Genomic DNA, 14,305 nt, shown 5'->3' on the forward strand with positions numbered 1-14,305 from the left:
TGCTGGTTCTTGTGAGCCTTCCATGACAGGGTCCACTCCTTCATGATCTGACTCTTCTTGTAGCTGCTTAATCTGTAACTCCTTCAATCTATGAGGAATTAAAGGCCACCATTCCTCTTTTCTGAAAAGGCGGATCCCTTCCAAGTTACCGGCCCCTCCGCAGGAACACCAAGATCCTGCACCAATATTCCTGCCGGAGACTCAGCCACCAGAATATATGCTCCCTCTGGATCCTCAGAGCCCCCTGTCGGCTTGCCTTGCTGTCCTCGCAAACCAAGTAGTCGCAAGATATTCTTAGACCTTGGTGATTTTTTTTTCTAAACAGTCTCAGATAACTCTGGGAGCAAGTGCGCCTCTCCCCTGCCATCTTCCTAGCCAGGAAGGTCTCATGCAGAAGCAGGACCAACTCCAACTCAAAGTCTCGTGACTATACAGTACCATCCTCAAGGGGTCCTCAGCACCTTCTAAGATATCTTGCACCCTTGAGGGCCTGCTGCGGCTGGGGATAGAGAAAGAGGGAATTCCCCCTCCTTCCTTGCTCATTCTTTTCTCCTGCACAGTGGACACCATTCCCGTGCTAGCTGAAATGTCTGCGGCACCCGCACCTGACAATCAGGTTTCATTTTTCTTGTTGGTGTGGTGCAGAGATGTAACGGCCATCGAGATTTCCCTCGTTCGCAGCTCACCATATCATCAGCTTCTGCTAAACCTTTGCCAGCACCATTAAGGCGCTTAAGGGCATGCGCTGAGATCATTTTCCTGCTTAGCAGCCAGTCACCAACAGAATGCTGTCTGCTTCATGGCTAGACCCCGAGCATCAGCCAAGTCAGCTGCTGCCCTATTTGCAGACCTTGCTGTGTCAGACTCTCTTGCATCCGACTTTCCTGCCTCCCACGCTGCTATCCTGTGGGCCCCTGCGCAGCGCCTGACTATTAGCAAGGCAGTTGCATGGTGCACCTTAGACGATCCCTGGTCGTTTTCAACGATGGTTTGACAGTTGTGATCTCTCTGAGCTAGATCCCCTGAGCCACATAAATTCCGCTCCCAAGCATTCAACTTTTGCCTTTAATGACATTAAAAAAAAAATTTGAAAAGTTTGTCAAACACCAAACAAGCAAAACTAATAAAGAAAGGAAAGTAATACTTTACTTTGCTGATCACCAGCCCAGGAGGGAGGAGAGAAGGAACGTGAAAGACAAAGAGGAGCCAGACCACTGGCTATCCATGTCCTCGCTGCTGTTGCTCTGAGGCCAGTCAGGATCACCAACCCCTTGCTCAGCCACTCAGCCTGGGGGATGGCCTCACAAAGCCTAATCCTCTGGGAGTAGGAACTCAAGTCTCTTTCCTTGTGTTATTTCTTGGTTGGTTTTTTTTTAAACTCCAGTCTGCAGGTTTTATACCTCTACTATCTGCTAGAGACAGAGAAATACTGGGGGACTTCAGGCAGCACAGTAGGTTAAGCAGCAGCTTTTCTTCTCTGTCTCCATCTGCTGGCAGGGAGGCAAAACCCAGGAGTCTGGACTGATCAGGGGTATGAAAAGGAATTGCCATTTCTATAGGTGGCAGCTTCAGCATATGCCAGTTAAGTTTCCATGTCATATTTTTGTTTTAATTTTCAATCAACCTGATCATAGAGAGGTCACTTTGTTTTCGGTTTTATGATCAGATTATATTAGAACAGCATTAACATAACTTATCACCACATAAAAACAGAGGGGAATATATGGGGCAGAAATATAAATATTAGTGAATAACTACCCCTCCCCACCCAAAGCTATCAGAAGGAAAACAGAAAGCTTAATCTGGCCAATTGATCCTGATAATTTATATTAATTTTATACTTTATTGCTGTACCTTGGTTTCTAGAGCTCAATCTAAAAATATATGCCGCAGTGGGTTTTATAATGAAGTTACTAAATTTAGTAACAGTTCTGCTCTATAGTCATATATTTGTATACCTGGTTCGTAACAAGAGCTTCAGATTTAATTGCACTAATTTGTCGAAGTTTTGTTTGCCAACATTTTACTTAATTTACTCATTTTTGCAAGTTACAGCTAAAACCAAAAGGTTCTGTAAGGAATGGCAAATTTCAATCCTTGAGACCCACAAACAGGATTGGATTTCATGATAATCAAAATATATAAATTAACCATGAATTAGTGTCAATGTATGAAGATAGATCTAACTCTGTGTGCGGCTGTTCTATTTCCTTGGATCTAGCTCCTCACCTCTCACTTGATCTCTTAGTGGTGAGACAGTGATGCAGTAAAGACATGGCAATCAAGGATGTAATTTTAATAATGACCACTGAATTTGCACTATACTCCGGACAGCGAGTGACAGTTGTTCCTGGAACCTTACTGAAGATTGAAGTGGAAAAAATATCAAAGATCTGGTCCAAGAGCCTTCTTTATAATTCACATCATCCAAACAATCTTACATATCTGAAAAGGAAAGTTTGCTGCCTGAGGAACAATTTTCTGCTCCTGCCTGCCTCTTCCTGCTGATGTCACCATGGGCCAACCATAATAGCTGGCCTTCTGGGTGGGCAGTTCTCGAAGATTTGATAGCAAAGGGGACTACCCCTTTGGGAGCAACTAGGAGGAAGAAGAAGGGTTAAAGATGTATTTTTTTGGGTAGTGAGTTGGTGGAAATATCAGTTGTTAATTAGTTGTCCTGATCACTTGTGAGAGGAAGGACGGGGAGGAAATAGTTATTTGCTTTTGATTTATATGCTATGGTATTTATATGTTATTAGGTTATTGTATTTTAAGCTATTATATTTAAATACGATTGATGTATTTTTATATGTTGTAAGCCTCCCTGGATCCTTTTATGGAGAAGGGCAACACAAATCCAAGATGTAATGTAATATAATAAACATAGATTGTAGTTATCCTGAAAACTATATCTATTGGGAGAACCAGAATTTAACATCTATCAGGGTAAATTGATTTAGTTAATGAACTGAATTGTTTCTTAATTGGTTTTATTTATGTTTGTAGGTATATTGGAACGAATGAGATTATATTTAATTATGCCTAATAAATATGTACGGTAAATTTTACGGTATTCCAGCTAAATTAGATCACTGGCAAACAAAAATCATATGAGGGGGTGAGGCAGCTATCAGAGCTGCTTCCCCCAAACTTCAGGAACTCTTCATGGGTCACACTATCTGCTCAGGTAGCTGAATTAATATTTTCATGAAGTCTACATGTCCTATAGCTACTGTTTAAGACCTTAATCAACTTAGGGAATCTGTATACATTATGGGGTAGATTTTAAAAGCCCTGCGCGCGTAATTCTTGCCGGATTTACGCACGCAGGGCACTCATGCGCCGGCGCGCCTATTTTGCATAGGCCGCCGGCGCGCGCAAATCCCCGGGACGTGCGCAAGTCCTGGGGCTTCGTAAAAGGGGCGGGAGGGGGCGTGTCGGCAGGCCGGGGGTGGGTCCAAGGGCGTGTCCGGGGGCGTGGTGACGGTTTGGGGCAGGCCAGGAGGGCAGTCCCAAGTCCCCTGGCACTGCGGCCTGTGCCGGGGGATGCCGAGGCGGCAGGCGTAACTTGCACAACAAAGGTAGGGGGGGATTTAGGTAGGGCTGGGGGGTGGGTTAGATAGGGGAAGGGAGGGGAAGGTGGGGGGACGCGGAAGGAAAGTTCCCTCCGAGGCCTCGGAGGGAACGGAGGCAAGCTGGGCGGCTTGGCGCACGCAGGCTGCCGATTTTGCGCAGCCTTGCGTGCGCCGACCCTGGATTTTATAAGATACGTGCAGCTAGATGGGGTGAGAGAATTGAGACCACTGGGATTTGAGATCCCACTGTAAACGACGCATATGAAGGCGCGTGTGAGAGACCATGAACATTGCCGCCACCATATAACCCAAGATGGTGAGAACTTGACGAGCCGTGAAATGTAGATGTTTCTTTAGAGATGAGGCTAGATTCCGAAAAGTTTGAATCCTGTCCTCCAGAAGAAAAGCCTTGCAGAGGTGTGTGTTTATGATCACATCTATAAACTGCAGAGTCTGAGAGGGGTCGAGATGCAATTTTTCACAATTTACAGTAAAGCCCAAGTTTTCCAAACAAGTTATTGTTCGAATTTAGTGGGCACAGATTTGTTGTGGATTTGGTGCAATGAGTAGCCAATCATCCAAGTAAGGAAAAAGTTTTATTCCTTCTTTGTGAAGGTGGGCCACAGCTACTGCTAGACGTTTCATTAATACCCTTGGTGCTGAAGACAGATCAAATGGTAGTACCTTGTACTGGTAGTGCTGGGTGCTGACTTGAAAAGAGCACATCCAGTTATTGGGTTGTAGCAAAGGTAAAATGGTTTTCAGGGAAGTCATCTTGAACTTTTCCTGATGAATGAATCGGTTCAGGGCTTGGTGGTCCAAAATTGGATGTAGCCCTCCAATTTTCTTGGGAATGAGGAAGTATTGGGAATAAAATCCCTGGCACTGCTGATGACATGGCAGCACTTGAATGGACTGCTGATGTAGTAACATTTGGACTTCTTGCAGGAGAAGAGGAATATTTTTCGTTTCCCGCGAAAGTGAAGCAAGATGTGGTAAGGCAGGGATGGAATGAAAATTGAGATGGTAACCATTTTTTATTATGTTGCGGACTCAACAATTCGAAGTAACCCTCCCCCATTGATGAATAAAGGAAAACAGGCATCTACCCACGGCCATTTGTAGCTGTGGCCTGCTCAAATTCAAAAAGACTGCTGTGGTTTTTCAGAAGTCGCCTGCTGTGGCTTGGGCATTCGCTGGGTGCGGCCTTGTCCTTGGGACTGGCTTTGCTGTTGTGATCTCTGTATGAAGAAAAGAGTCTGTAGTTATGCCTGGATTAAAAAGGCTTTCGATAGGCTGGATAACAAACGTCTTGTCGCAGTCTGATCCATAGGTGTTGTGAGGGATGACACTGCCACTCTTTGCTCCTTGAATTGAGAAACCATATCCCAAAGTTTTTCACCGAAAAGATTATCTCCTTTACATGAGAGGTCCGCCAGTTTGTCACGGACGTCCTTGCGAATTGCGCTAATTTGGAGCCAGGCGATCCGTCTGGCCACTATAGCTGTTTCGGACGTGTGGGCCAGTGTGTCAAATGCTTCGTAAATTGTGCTCAGGTGTCTCAATCCCTCTTCTATGTTGGTCATTTCATGTCACTGTAGTCTGTCACCGGAAGCCTGTTCTCCATTGTTCTTTAACTTCTGAAGGCATTCGTATAAATATTATGTTATATAGAATTGGTGCTGTTGTATTTTAGCATTAAGCATTGCACCCTGGAATACCTTCTTTGCAAAATCATCTAAATATCAACTATCCTTTCCTAGAGGTGTGTTTGCATAGAGTCTGGTCTCTCTGCCTTTCCATCACAAAAAACTGCAAGCCGTCACTAAAGCAAAAGGGGACAATACACGATAATAAGAACTAAGGGTATGTAAACTTTTGAACATGATCATTTTATTATTTCATTTATTACTATATTTTGTTTAATGATTATGCTATTCTGTGATGCATAAAATAAATTATGAGCAAAAATGTATATTTCACAAGTTACTTAAAATAAAAATTCACTGTACCTTTTGTCGCAGATGGTTTACAGTTTCTTTAATATAAGGCAAATCCTTAGGCTGCACATACTTGTCAAGCATTTTGTTAAAGTCTGGGTGGTACATCAGAAGGAAAAGCATCTTTCGACCATAGTACCTAAAATTCAGTAATGCATTTATTATCAGATAATGAGATATGCACACCTAATTTGGAAACATTAATAAATTGTCTATGCTATATGGGACAACCTTCATGAAATCATCAGAAAGACAAATTTCACTAATTGTGCACTTGACCTGGTCATAGCTTAGCTAATTAGGGATAGTATTAGTGATCTTTCTGAATAGTTACTTTAAATCATAAACTCTTCTTTAAGAGGAGTCTTTCCATCTCTCTTTAAGGAGACCTTAATTCAACTTATTCTTAAATAACCCGGGTTGAACTCAAATAATGTAGCCAATTTATGGTCAGCGTCTAACCTCCACTTTCGTTGAGAATAATCGAGAGCTGTAGTCTTCCAAATAGAAAAGTGTATTGAAGAATCTAAAAATTCAGAACCCAAGACATGTGAGTTTTAGAAAAGGTCACAGTACAGAGATAGTGCTTGCTACCCTGTATGACTCCTTGATTCAGTAGGCAAAGAAGCTTTTCTGACATTAACTCCACCTTTTACACTGGCGATCGTGCCATTCTTATTGAGTGATTGAACTAATTTGGTATTAATGGTTTGGCACTAAAATGGTTTAGGTGTTATTTGGCTGGCTGTCACAAAGTGTGGTATTTTGGGATTTTCAATCCTTCCTCCAATTATTCAGGTATGGAGGTCAGTACTCTCACCACTTTTATCAAACTTCTTAAAGATCTTATCAGCAATCTGTATCTCCAGTTTTCCTTACCTGTTAATTTCCTTTCCATTACTCCTGCTATACCCGTCCAGGCAATACATGTGGGTTGTTTCCCCCTACCAAACAGAGGCAGAGAACAATGTTTTCCCGGCATGACATCAACACTACTTAGGGGTGGTGCAGCTCAGGACAATTCCAATATACAACTGTCAAAGTTCCAAAATCAGACTATTAGAAAAATAAAAATTGATTTATAAGGTAGGATAAACTAAGAAGAAAATCCTCTTGGTCCCCATGCCTCCTAAATGGAATAGGAAACTGTTCAACAGTAAGGATGACAAGAGTACAACTATACACATCCAGACTGCATTTACAAACTGGTCGAACGTGACTCCAACAGAATAGGCGGGAGTTCACCCTCATCTAGGGAAACTGAACCTTCCATGCTCGGCTGCCTCTTAGACCCTCCTGGACATCCTCCCAAGATGTCCCTGGAGTCTTGCGAGCACCTTTAACCCATTTAAAGATGATTTCCAAGGCCAGAAATGGAGAAGAGGTCTCTTTTGGCTTAAGGGAGCCAGCAGCTGTGGGGACTTCCCCGGGCCTCTTAATGGCACAGAAGGCTTGGTGAAGGAACCATAAAAACTCTGGTTGAAGTCTCCCAAGCTCCCTTGGGGAGAAGAGATAATTGGGCATGATGAAAAACCTATAGGCTCCAGACTTGGAGGAAGGTCATTGCCACTCCTGCCCTCTCCCACCCCCAGGAACTACCAAATTCAAGGGCAGAAAGCTTGAACATGCAGGAACCTCAAACACCATGGCCAACTCCTGAGCCAAGGCCCATGTGCCAAAGCTGCCTGCAGACTCCACAACCTGCTGTGCCAGCTCAGAGGAAGAAGTGGGATTGATTCTCAAAGCAGTCACCCACAAGATTTCCCCTGATTAGATACAGGCTAAACATAAAGGCCCCTTTTGCATCTGCGGCCATGGTCTGGCTTTTCTATCTGGCTACCCCCACCCCTCACCGGAGCGGTTGTTGATGGCTTGGCACCAACAGGTACTCACTGCTGCTATATCCTCTCTGACAGGTTGCTTCGCATTGCCTCGCAGTTCAGTTTCCTTCTTCCCTTTTTTTTTTTTATGCCAAGACAATGGGGGAAGAGGAGGGGGAAGCCAGTGAAACTTCCTGTCAGGACAGAGGAATCCACCAGAAAATAACTCCTACTCTTTTTTTTTTTTTAGTACAAAAAAGTTCCCCTTCCAAGCTCTACCTAGTCTGGGACTGGGAGCATATCAAGAAGACTTGTATCCTTGGCTCCAGGTCTGACTTGATCCAAAATCCACTTCAGAGCTGCGACACCACCAGGTCCTACCATCTGCTGGAGGAAGAAAATACTGGAATTTTCCTGAGCTGCACCACCCCTAAGTAGTGGCAATGTCACGCTGGGAAAACAAATGTTCTCTACCCTTCACCAACAACTCACAAGTTCTGCCTGGACTGGGGTAGCATGACAAAGTGGAAGAGTTAATAATTCTATGGGTTCAAGCTGACAGAGTACATTTTTTAATCATGGACAATAGGAGATTAGGAATTATTTGGCCACCAATAAATTATGCTTAGGCCCAAATAAAACAGATACTATGCATCGGAAAGGCAGCCAACCAAAGTCTGCAGTCCTTGGCTGCTGGTGGAGTGACCTTGGCTCATAAAGACTTTGTTCATGGCTAGGTGTAACCCTTGACTCTGCTCTTTCTATGGGTAAATACGTTTATAATTTGACTAGAAGTTTCTTTTTTTTCCTAAGATCTATTAGAGAGATTTCTTCTTACTTTGCAAAATCCGATTTAGTAGCAATAGTCCAGACAATGATTATATCATGACTATTACAATAGTCTATCTAATGCTCTATCAGCTAAATCCATTTATAAGATACAGTTGTTACAAAATACTGCTGCTAGGCTTCTCTCAGGAACTGGCAATAGAGAGCTTATAACCCCGGTATTGTTTACTCTTCACTGGTTGCCGATTTATAGGAAAATTGGTTCTTACCTGCTAATTTTTGTTCCAGTAATACCACAGATCAGTCCAGACAAGTGGGTTTTGCCTCCCTACCAGCAAATGGCATCAGAGAAACAAAACTTTGAGGCACTACTACTACATAACAGAGAGTGCCACCTGCATTCCACTCAGTATTGACATGTACCCAAGCCAAGATGTAACCCCAAAACCCCTTTTTCGGGCTAATAGGGAAAACTAGAGGTTGGAAAAAACCGGAGCCCAAAATACTCCCAAAAACTAAATCTGAAAAACCCAAACCCATGATCAGCAACTGCCCAAATACCAACTTGACCCACCAGTTAGTAAACAGTCTTTCGGCAGTGATGGGATGGGTCTCTGGACTGATCTGTGGTATTACAGGAACGAAAATTAGCAGGTAAGAACAAATTTTCCTTTCCTGAACCTACCCAGATCAGTCCAGACAAGTGGGATGTACCAAAGCACCCTTAGACTAGGCGGGAACCCGAAAGACCCGCACTCAGAATACTCTCGCCAAAGAACGCATCTTCCTGCGCCCTTCATGTCCATGTGGTAATGACTGGTGAAAGCATGCAACTAGGACCACACCACAGCAATACAAATCTCCTGAGGCAACAGCAACTGATTCTGCCCAGGAAGTGGCTAGCAATCTTGTGGAGTGCACCTTCAGCCCCACTGGAACTTGATGGTCCTTATAAATAGAGGCTGTGCAAATAGCCGCTTTCAACCAATGGGAAATGGTAGCTTTACAGATCTCTCCCTTCTTCCTGCCCCCATACAGGACAAAAAGGTGATCAGAGTGCCGGAACTATTCGACAGCTCCAGATAACGCAACAGAGTTCTCCTTATATCCAAAAGATGCAGGTCCCTGCCCCTAGGAGAATCCTTAGACCACTCCGGAAAAGCCGAAAGGTCTACCGATTAACATGAAAGGACACCACCACCTTAGACCAAAAAGAGCAGACTGTCCACAAGGAAACCCAGTCATGGGAAATCCACAGAAAGTGATTCTTGCAAGACAGAACCCATAACTCCGAAACCTGTCTGGCCTAACAGAAGGCCACCAGGAACATTGCCTTCAGAGTCAAAGCCTTCAGTGTCGCTTTCCTCAAAGGCTCAAACAGAGCCCCACACAAAACTTGCAAGACAAATTAAGGCTCCAAACTGGGCATAACTTCTGGACCGTAAGTTGAAAATGCTCGACTTCTTAAGAAATGAACCACATCTGGATGCGAGGCCAAAAACCTGCCTCGCCATTTGCCCCTAAGAGAGCCCAAAGCTGACACCTGAACGCGAATAGTACTATAGGTGAGACCCTTAGACAAGCCCTGCTGCACAAATTCCAAGATGAGAGAAACCTCCACTGACAGGGGTTGCATCTGTCTCCGAAGTCACCAAGACTCAAACGCCCTCCAGAACTGAATATACACCAAAGTGGCAGGTTGATGAGCCTGGAGAAACGTGGAGATAACCTGCTCCGAATAACCTTCCAGGCATAGCTGCCACCTCTCAAAAGCCAAGCCGCGAGATAAAAGTGATCCTCTCGATCCGAAAATATGGGCCCCTGACGCAGCAACTTTGGTAGATGAGCCAGTTGAAGAGATCAGACCACCGCCAGTTGCACCAGATCTGCAAAACATGGACACCACGGCCACTTGGGCACTATCAACACCATGGAACTGGGATGCGCCTCTATACACCTCAGAATTTGACCGATCAGAGGCCAAGGAGGAAACATGTACAGCAGGATCCCTGACAGCCAAGGGCACACTAGTGCATTCAGGCCCACCGAACAGACCTCTCTTCTGCGACTGAGAAACCTCTCTGTCTTTGCGTTGAACCATGTCACCATGAGGCCCAGTTGGGGAACACCCCACCAGGCACAAATGCGGTTCCAAGCCTAGAGGGAAAGCTCCCATTCCCCCAGGTCCAGCTGCTGCCTGCTGAGGAAGTCTGCCTGTATGTTTTCCACTCCTGTGACATGCGAGGCCACTATGCCCTCGAGACTGCACTCTGCCCACATGAAAACACACCATGCCTCCAGAGCTATCGCCCATTGTCCCACCTTGACGGTTGATGTACGCCGTTGTCGCATTGTCCGAAAACACGCGAACCTGCATCCATGACCACCACCCAGGCCGGGGGTTTTAGGTCCATTCCTTTCATCAGATTGCGCTGAGACAGTCACCAACAGAGACTAAATTCTTGCAGCAGGGGCAACAGCAGATGATACTGACCCGATAATGGGTCCCTTCTGGACAACAGAGGGCGCTGCAGAGGCCTCGTGTGCAAATGCCCATGGAATCGAATCTAACATGGATGCCATGGAATCGAGCACTTGAAAGTAATCCGAAGCTGTTGGCAATGTAAGACAAACCAGGCGGGTTATCTGTGCCTGCAACCTCCTCACTCGGTCTTCTGACAAGAACACCCTGCCCTTCCTATTATCGAATAGAGCCCCCAGATACTCCAAGGATTGGGTCGGAACCAGATGGCTCTTTTGACATATTTATGACCCAACCTAGTGATTGCAAGGTGTTCATCACCCACTGAAGCTACCTCTCGTGCTCCTCCTCTGACTTTGCTCCAATGAGTCAATCGTCTAGGTACGGATGAACCAGAACTCCTTCCGTGCATAGGGCCACAGCCACCATTATCATCATCTTGGTGAAGGTTCATGGCACCGTCGCCAGTCCAAAAGGAAGGGCCCAAAACTGAAAATGCTGATCCAGCACTGCGAAACAAAGAAACTTCTGGTGGTACATCCAAATCGGAATCCTTCAGAACCCTGTGGTGTATACCATCTGTTCTGAAGGAACTAAAAAATGAAATTTCAGATCTATTAGTAAAAATTTGTAACTTATCATTAAAATCATCCATTGTACCTGAAGATTGGAGGGTGGCTAATGTAACCTCAATATTTAAAAAGGGCTCCAGGGGCGATCCGGGAAACTACAGACGAGTGAGCCTGAGTTCAGTGCCAGGAAAAATAGTGGAAATTGTTCTAAATATCAAACTCACAAAACATATAGAAAGGCATGGTTTAATGGAAGAAAGTCAGCATGGCTTTACCCAAGACAAGTCTTGCCTCACAAATCTGCTTCACTTTTTTGAAGGAGTTAATAAACATGTAGACAAAGGTGAACCAGTAGATGTAGTGTATTTGGATTTTCAGAAGGCATTTCACAAAGTTCCTCATGAGAAGCTTCTAGGAAAAGCAAAAAGTCATGGGATAGGTGGCGGTGTTCTTTCTTGGATTACAAACTGGCTAAAAGACAGGAAACAAAGAGCAGGATTAAATGGACAATTTTCTTAGTGGAGGGGAGTGGGCAGTGGAGTGCCTCAGGAATCTCTATTGGGACCTGTGCTTTTAAATATATTTATAAATGATCTGGAAAGAAATACGACGAGTGAGGTAATCAAATTTGCAGATACAAAATTATTCAGAGTAGTTAAATCCCAAGCGGATTGTGACAAATTGCAGGAAGACCTTGTGAGACTGGAAAATGGCATCCAAATGGCAGATGAAATTTAATGTGGATAAGTACAAGGTGATGCATATAGGGAAACATACCCATGCTACAATTACACAATGTTAGGTTCCATATTAGGAGCTACCGCCCACAAGAGATCTAGGTGTCATAGTGTATAATACTTTCAAATTGTCGGTTCAGTGTGCGTGGCAGTCAAAAAAGCACCAGAATGTTAGGAATTATTAGAAAGGGAATGGTGAATAAAACGGAGGATGTCATAATGTCTCTATATCATGCCATGGTGAGACCACACCTTGAATACTGTGTACAATTCTGGTCGCTGCATCTCAAGATATATATAGTTGCGATGGAGAAGGTACAGAGAAGGGCGACCAAAATGATAAAAGGGATAGAACTGCTCCCTTATAAGGAAAGACTAAAGAGTTTAGGGCTGTTTAACTTGGAGAAGAGACAGCTGAGGGGGGATATGATGGAGGTCTTTAAAATCATGAGAGGTCTAGAATGGGTAAATGTGAATCAGTTATTTACTCTTTCGGATAAAAGAAGGACTAGGGGCAGTCCATGAAGTTAGCAGGTAGCACATTTAAAACTAATCGGAGAAAATTCTCTCTCATTCAATGCACAATTAAACTCTGGAATTTGTTGCCAGGGGATGTGGTTAGTGCAGTTAGTGTAGCTGGGTTTAAAAATGGTTTGAATAAGTTCTTGGAGGAGAAGTCCATTACCTGCTATTAATTAAGCTGACTTAGAAAATAGCCGCTGTTATTACTAACATCAGTAGTGTGCAATATACTTAGTTTTTGGGTACTTGCCAGGTACTTCTAGGCTGGATTGGCCACTGTTGGAAACAGGATGCTGGGCTTGATGGACCCTTGGTCTGACCCAGTATGGCAATTTCTTATGTTATTACCGTCCCCCTCCGATCTTTTATCCAGATCCGGGTCGTCCTTAGCTACATCTGGGTCCACAGTCACCTCAGCTTCTGGAACCACCCCCTGGTGGTCCAAACAGACATCCTGCGGATCATACTTGAATCCCCCCCCATCCATGGGGTCCACTTCCGACTCCGCCTGACGCAGTCCCAGATGATACAGTAGTCCCCAGACCCACCTGCGGCGCAGATAGGAGAGGCCTGACTCTTGATGCTTCCCCTTCGCCCTCTTCCTTTTCAGGAAGGCTTTATGCATCAAGAGGATAAATTTCGGCAAAAATCCATCAGGGCCATCCATCCCCTGCTCGACTGTCGTCGGCGTCCCCCCCTCATCAAAGTCCCCCTGAACCACAGGAGAAAACAGTGGAGGGGAATCTCTGGGTTCCCTAGTTAAAAAGGACTCCTGCGGCTGTTGTGTCCGTTGGTCTCAGACGGCTTCGACTTCTGTGCCTCAAGCCTTGGGAAGATGGCTGCTGCCGTGTCTTCATGCCGCTCTCCCCAGCGTCCCCGGAATGGCAACGGTGACTGTGTTCACCATGATTAACCTGAGGGCCTCCTAGGGTGCGCATGCGCACGCCACCCACGTCTTTATCCATGTCATGGCGGGAACCTCGGGGGCATCCCCTCCGGGTGACGTCATCACATCCTGGTATTTAGCCTGCCCTTCGTTTGCTAACAAACTGAGTTAGCAAGGATTGGATTGGACTGCCTCCGGTCTAAGCTGCTCTGCCGCTTCCCAAAGGGCAGCTCTCTCTGCCCTTTGGGGTAATTCTTCGCTAACCTGGGTACCCGCTCCTCGGGGGCCCTCATGCTCTCTTTCAGGTACCTATCTGGGATACCGGGTACTCGCTCCTCGAGGGCCTGCTCTCCCTACTCTGGTGCGTGCATCGGAACTACTTCTGCCTGCCAGGATCTTCATCAATACAGCTATCTACTCCAGTGAGTACTAACCCTTCAGTCTGTCTCACATACAGCTTCAGCACTCGAAAGTCTGCATCCGGGACCTTCCTCTGCTACCCTGCGCTGCCTATTATCTACTCGAGTGTGGGAATGGTCTCCTCTGCTGAGGACCCCTGGACTACTGCTACTGGTTACCTCACTGCTGCCCGTTCCCCGGGCAGTACCACCAAGCTGTATAATAAATGCAAATTCTCTGTGTCTGCGTGTATAGAGCCTAGCCTAGTACTGCGGTTTCTCACGGGGCTCCTCCCCATGGGAGTGGCTATCACCACAGTGCCCAAGAATCAACTCCAACACCTCGAAACCATAACAGCGGCCCTCTGCGAACCCAGCTGCCTCGTGGGGCCCCCCGGACCCCTTGGCCACCGACACCAATGTCTCCCCCGAAGGGCAGGAAATCTGCTTCCCCAGTGCGCTCCTGCTGAGGAGTCCTCCTCTCCCGAAGTGCAACCAGGACAGAGGAATCTAAAATTCAAGCG

General features: G+C 45.5%; 1 protein-coding gene across 1 annotated transcript in view; it reads right to left on the bottom strand.

Moving 5' to 3' along the window:
- Positions 1-14,305, bottom strand: part of TOGARAM1 (TOG array regulator of axonemal microtubules 1) — a 221,371-nt gene that overhangs the window by 62,857 nt on the left and 144,209 nt on the right. Inside the window, exon 15 of the mRNA XM_029598475.1 lies at positions 5,588-5,714. Within this exon, the coding sequence (XP_029454335.1) occupies positions 5,588-5,714 (127 nt within the window). The remainder of the gene's footprint in view (positions 1-5,587; positions 5,715-14,305) is intronic.

This window comes from Rhinatrema bivittatum, chromosome 4, assembly GCF_901001135.1.
Source record: "Rhinatrema bivittatum chromosome 4, aRhiBiv1.1, whole genome shotgun sequence".
NCBI classification, from domain to species: Eukaryota; Metazoa; Chordata; class Amphibia; order Gymnophiona; family Rhinatrematidae; genus Rhinatrema; species Rhinatrema bivittatum.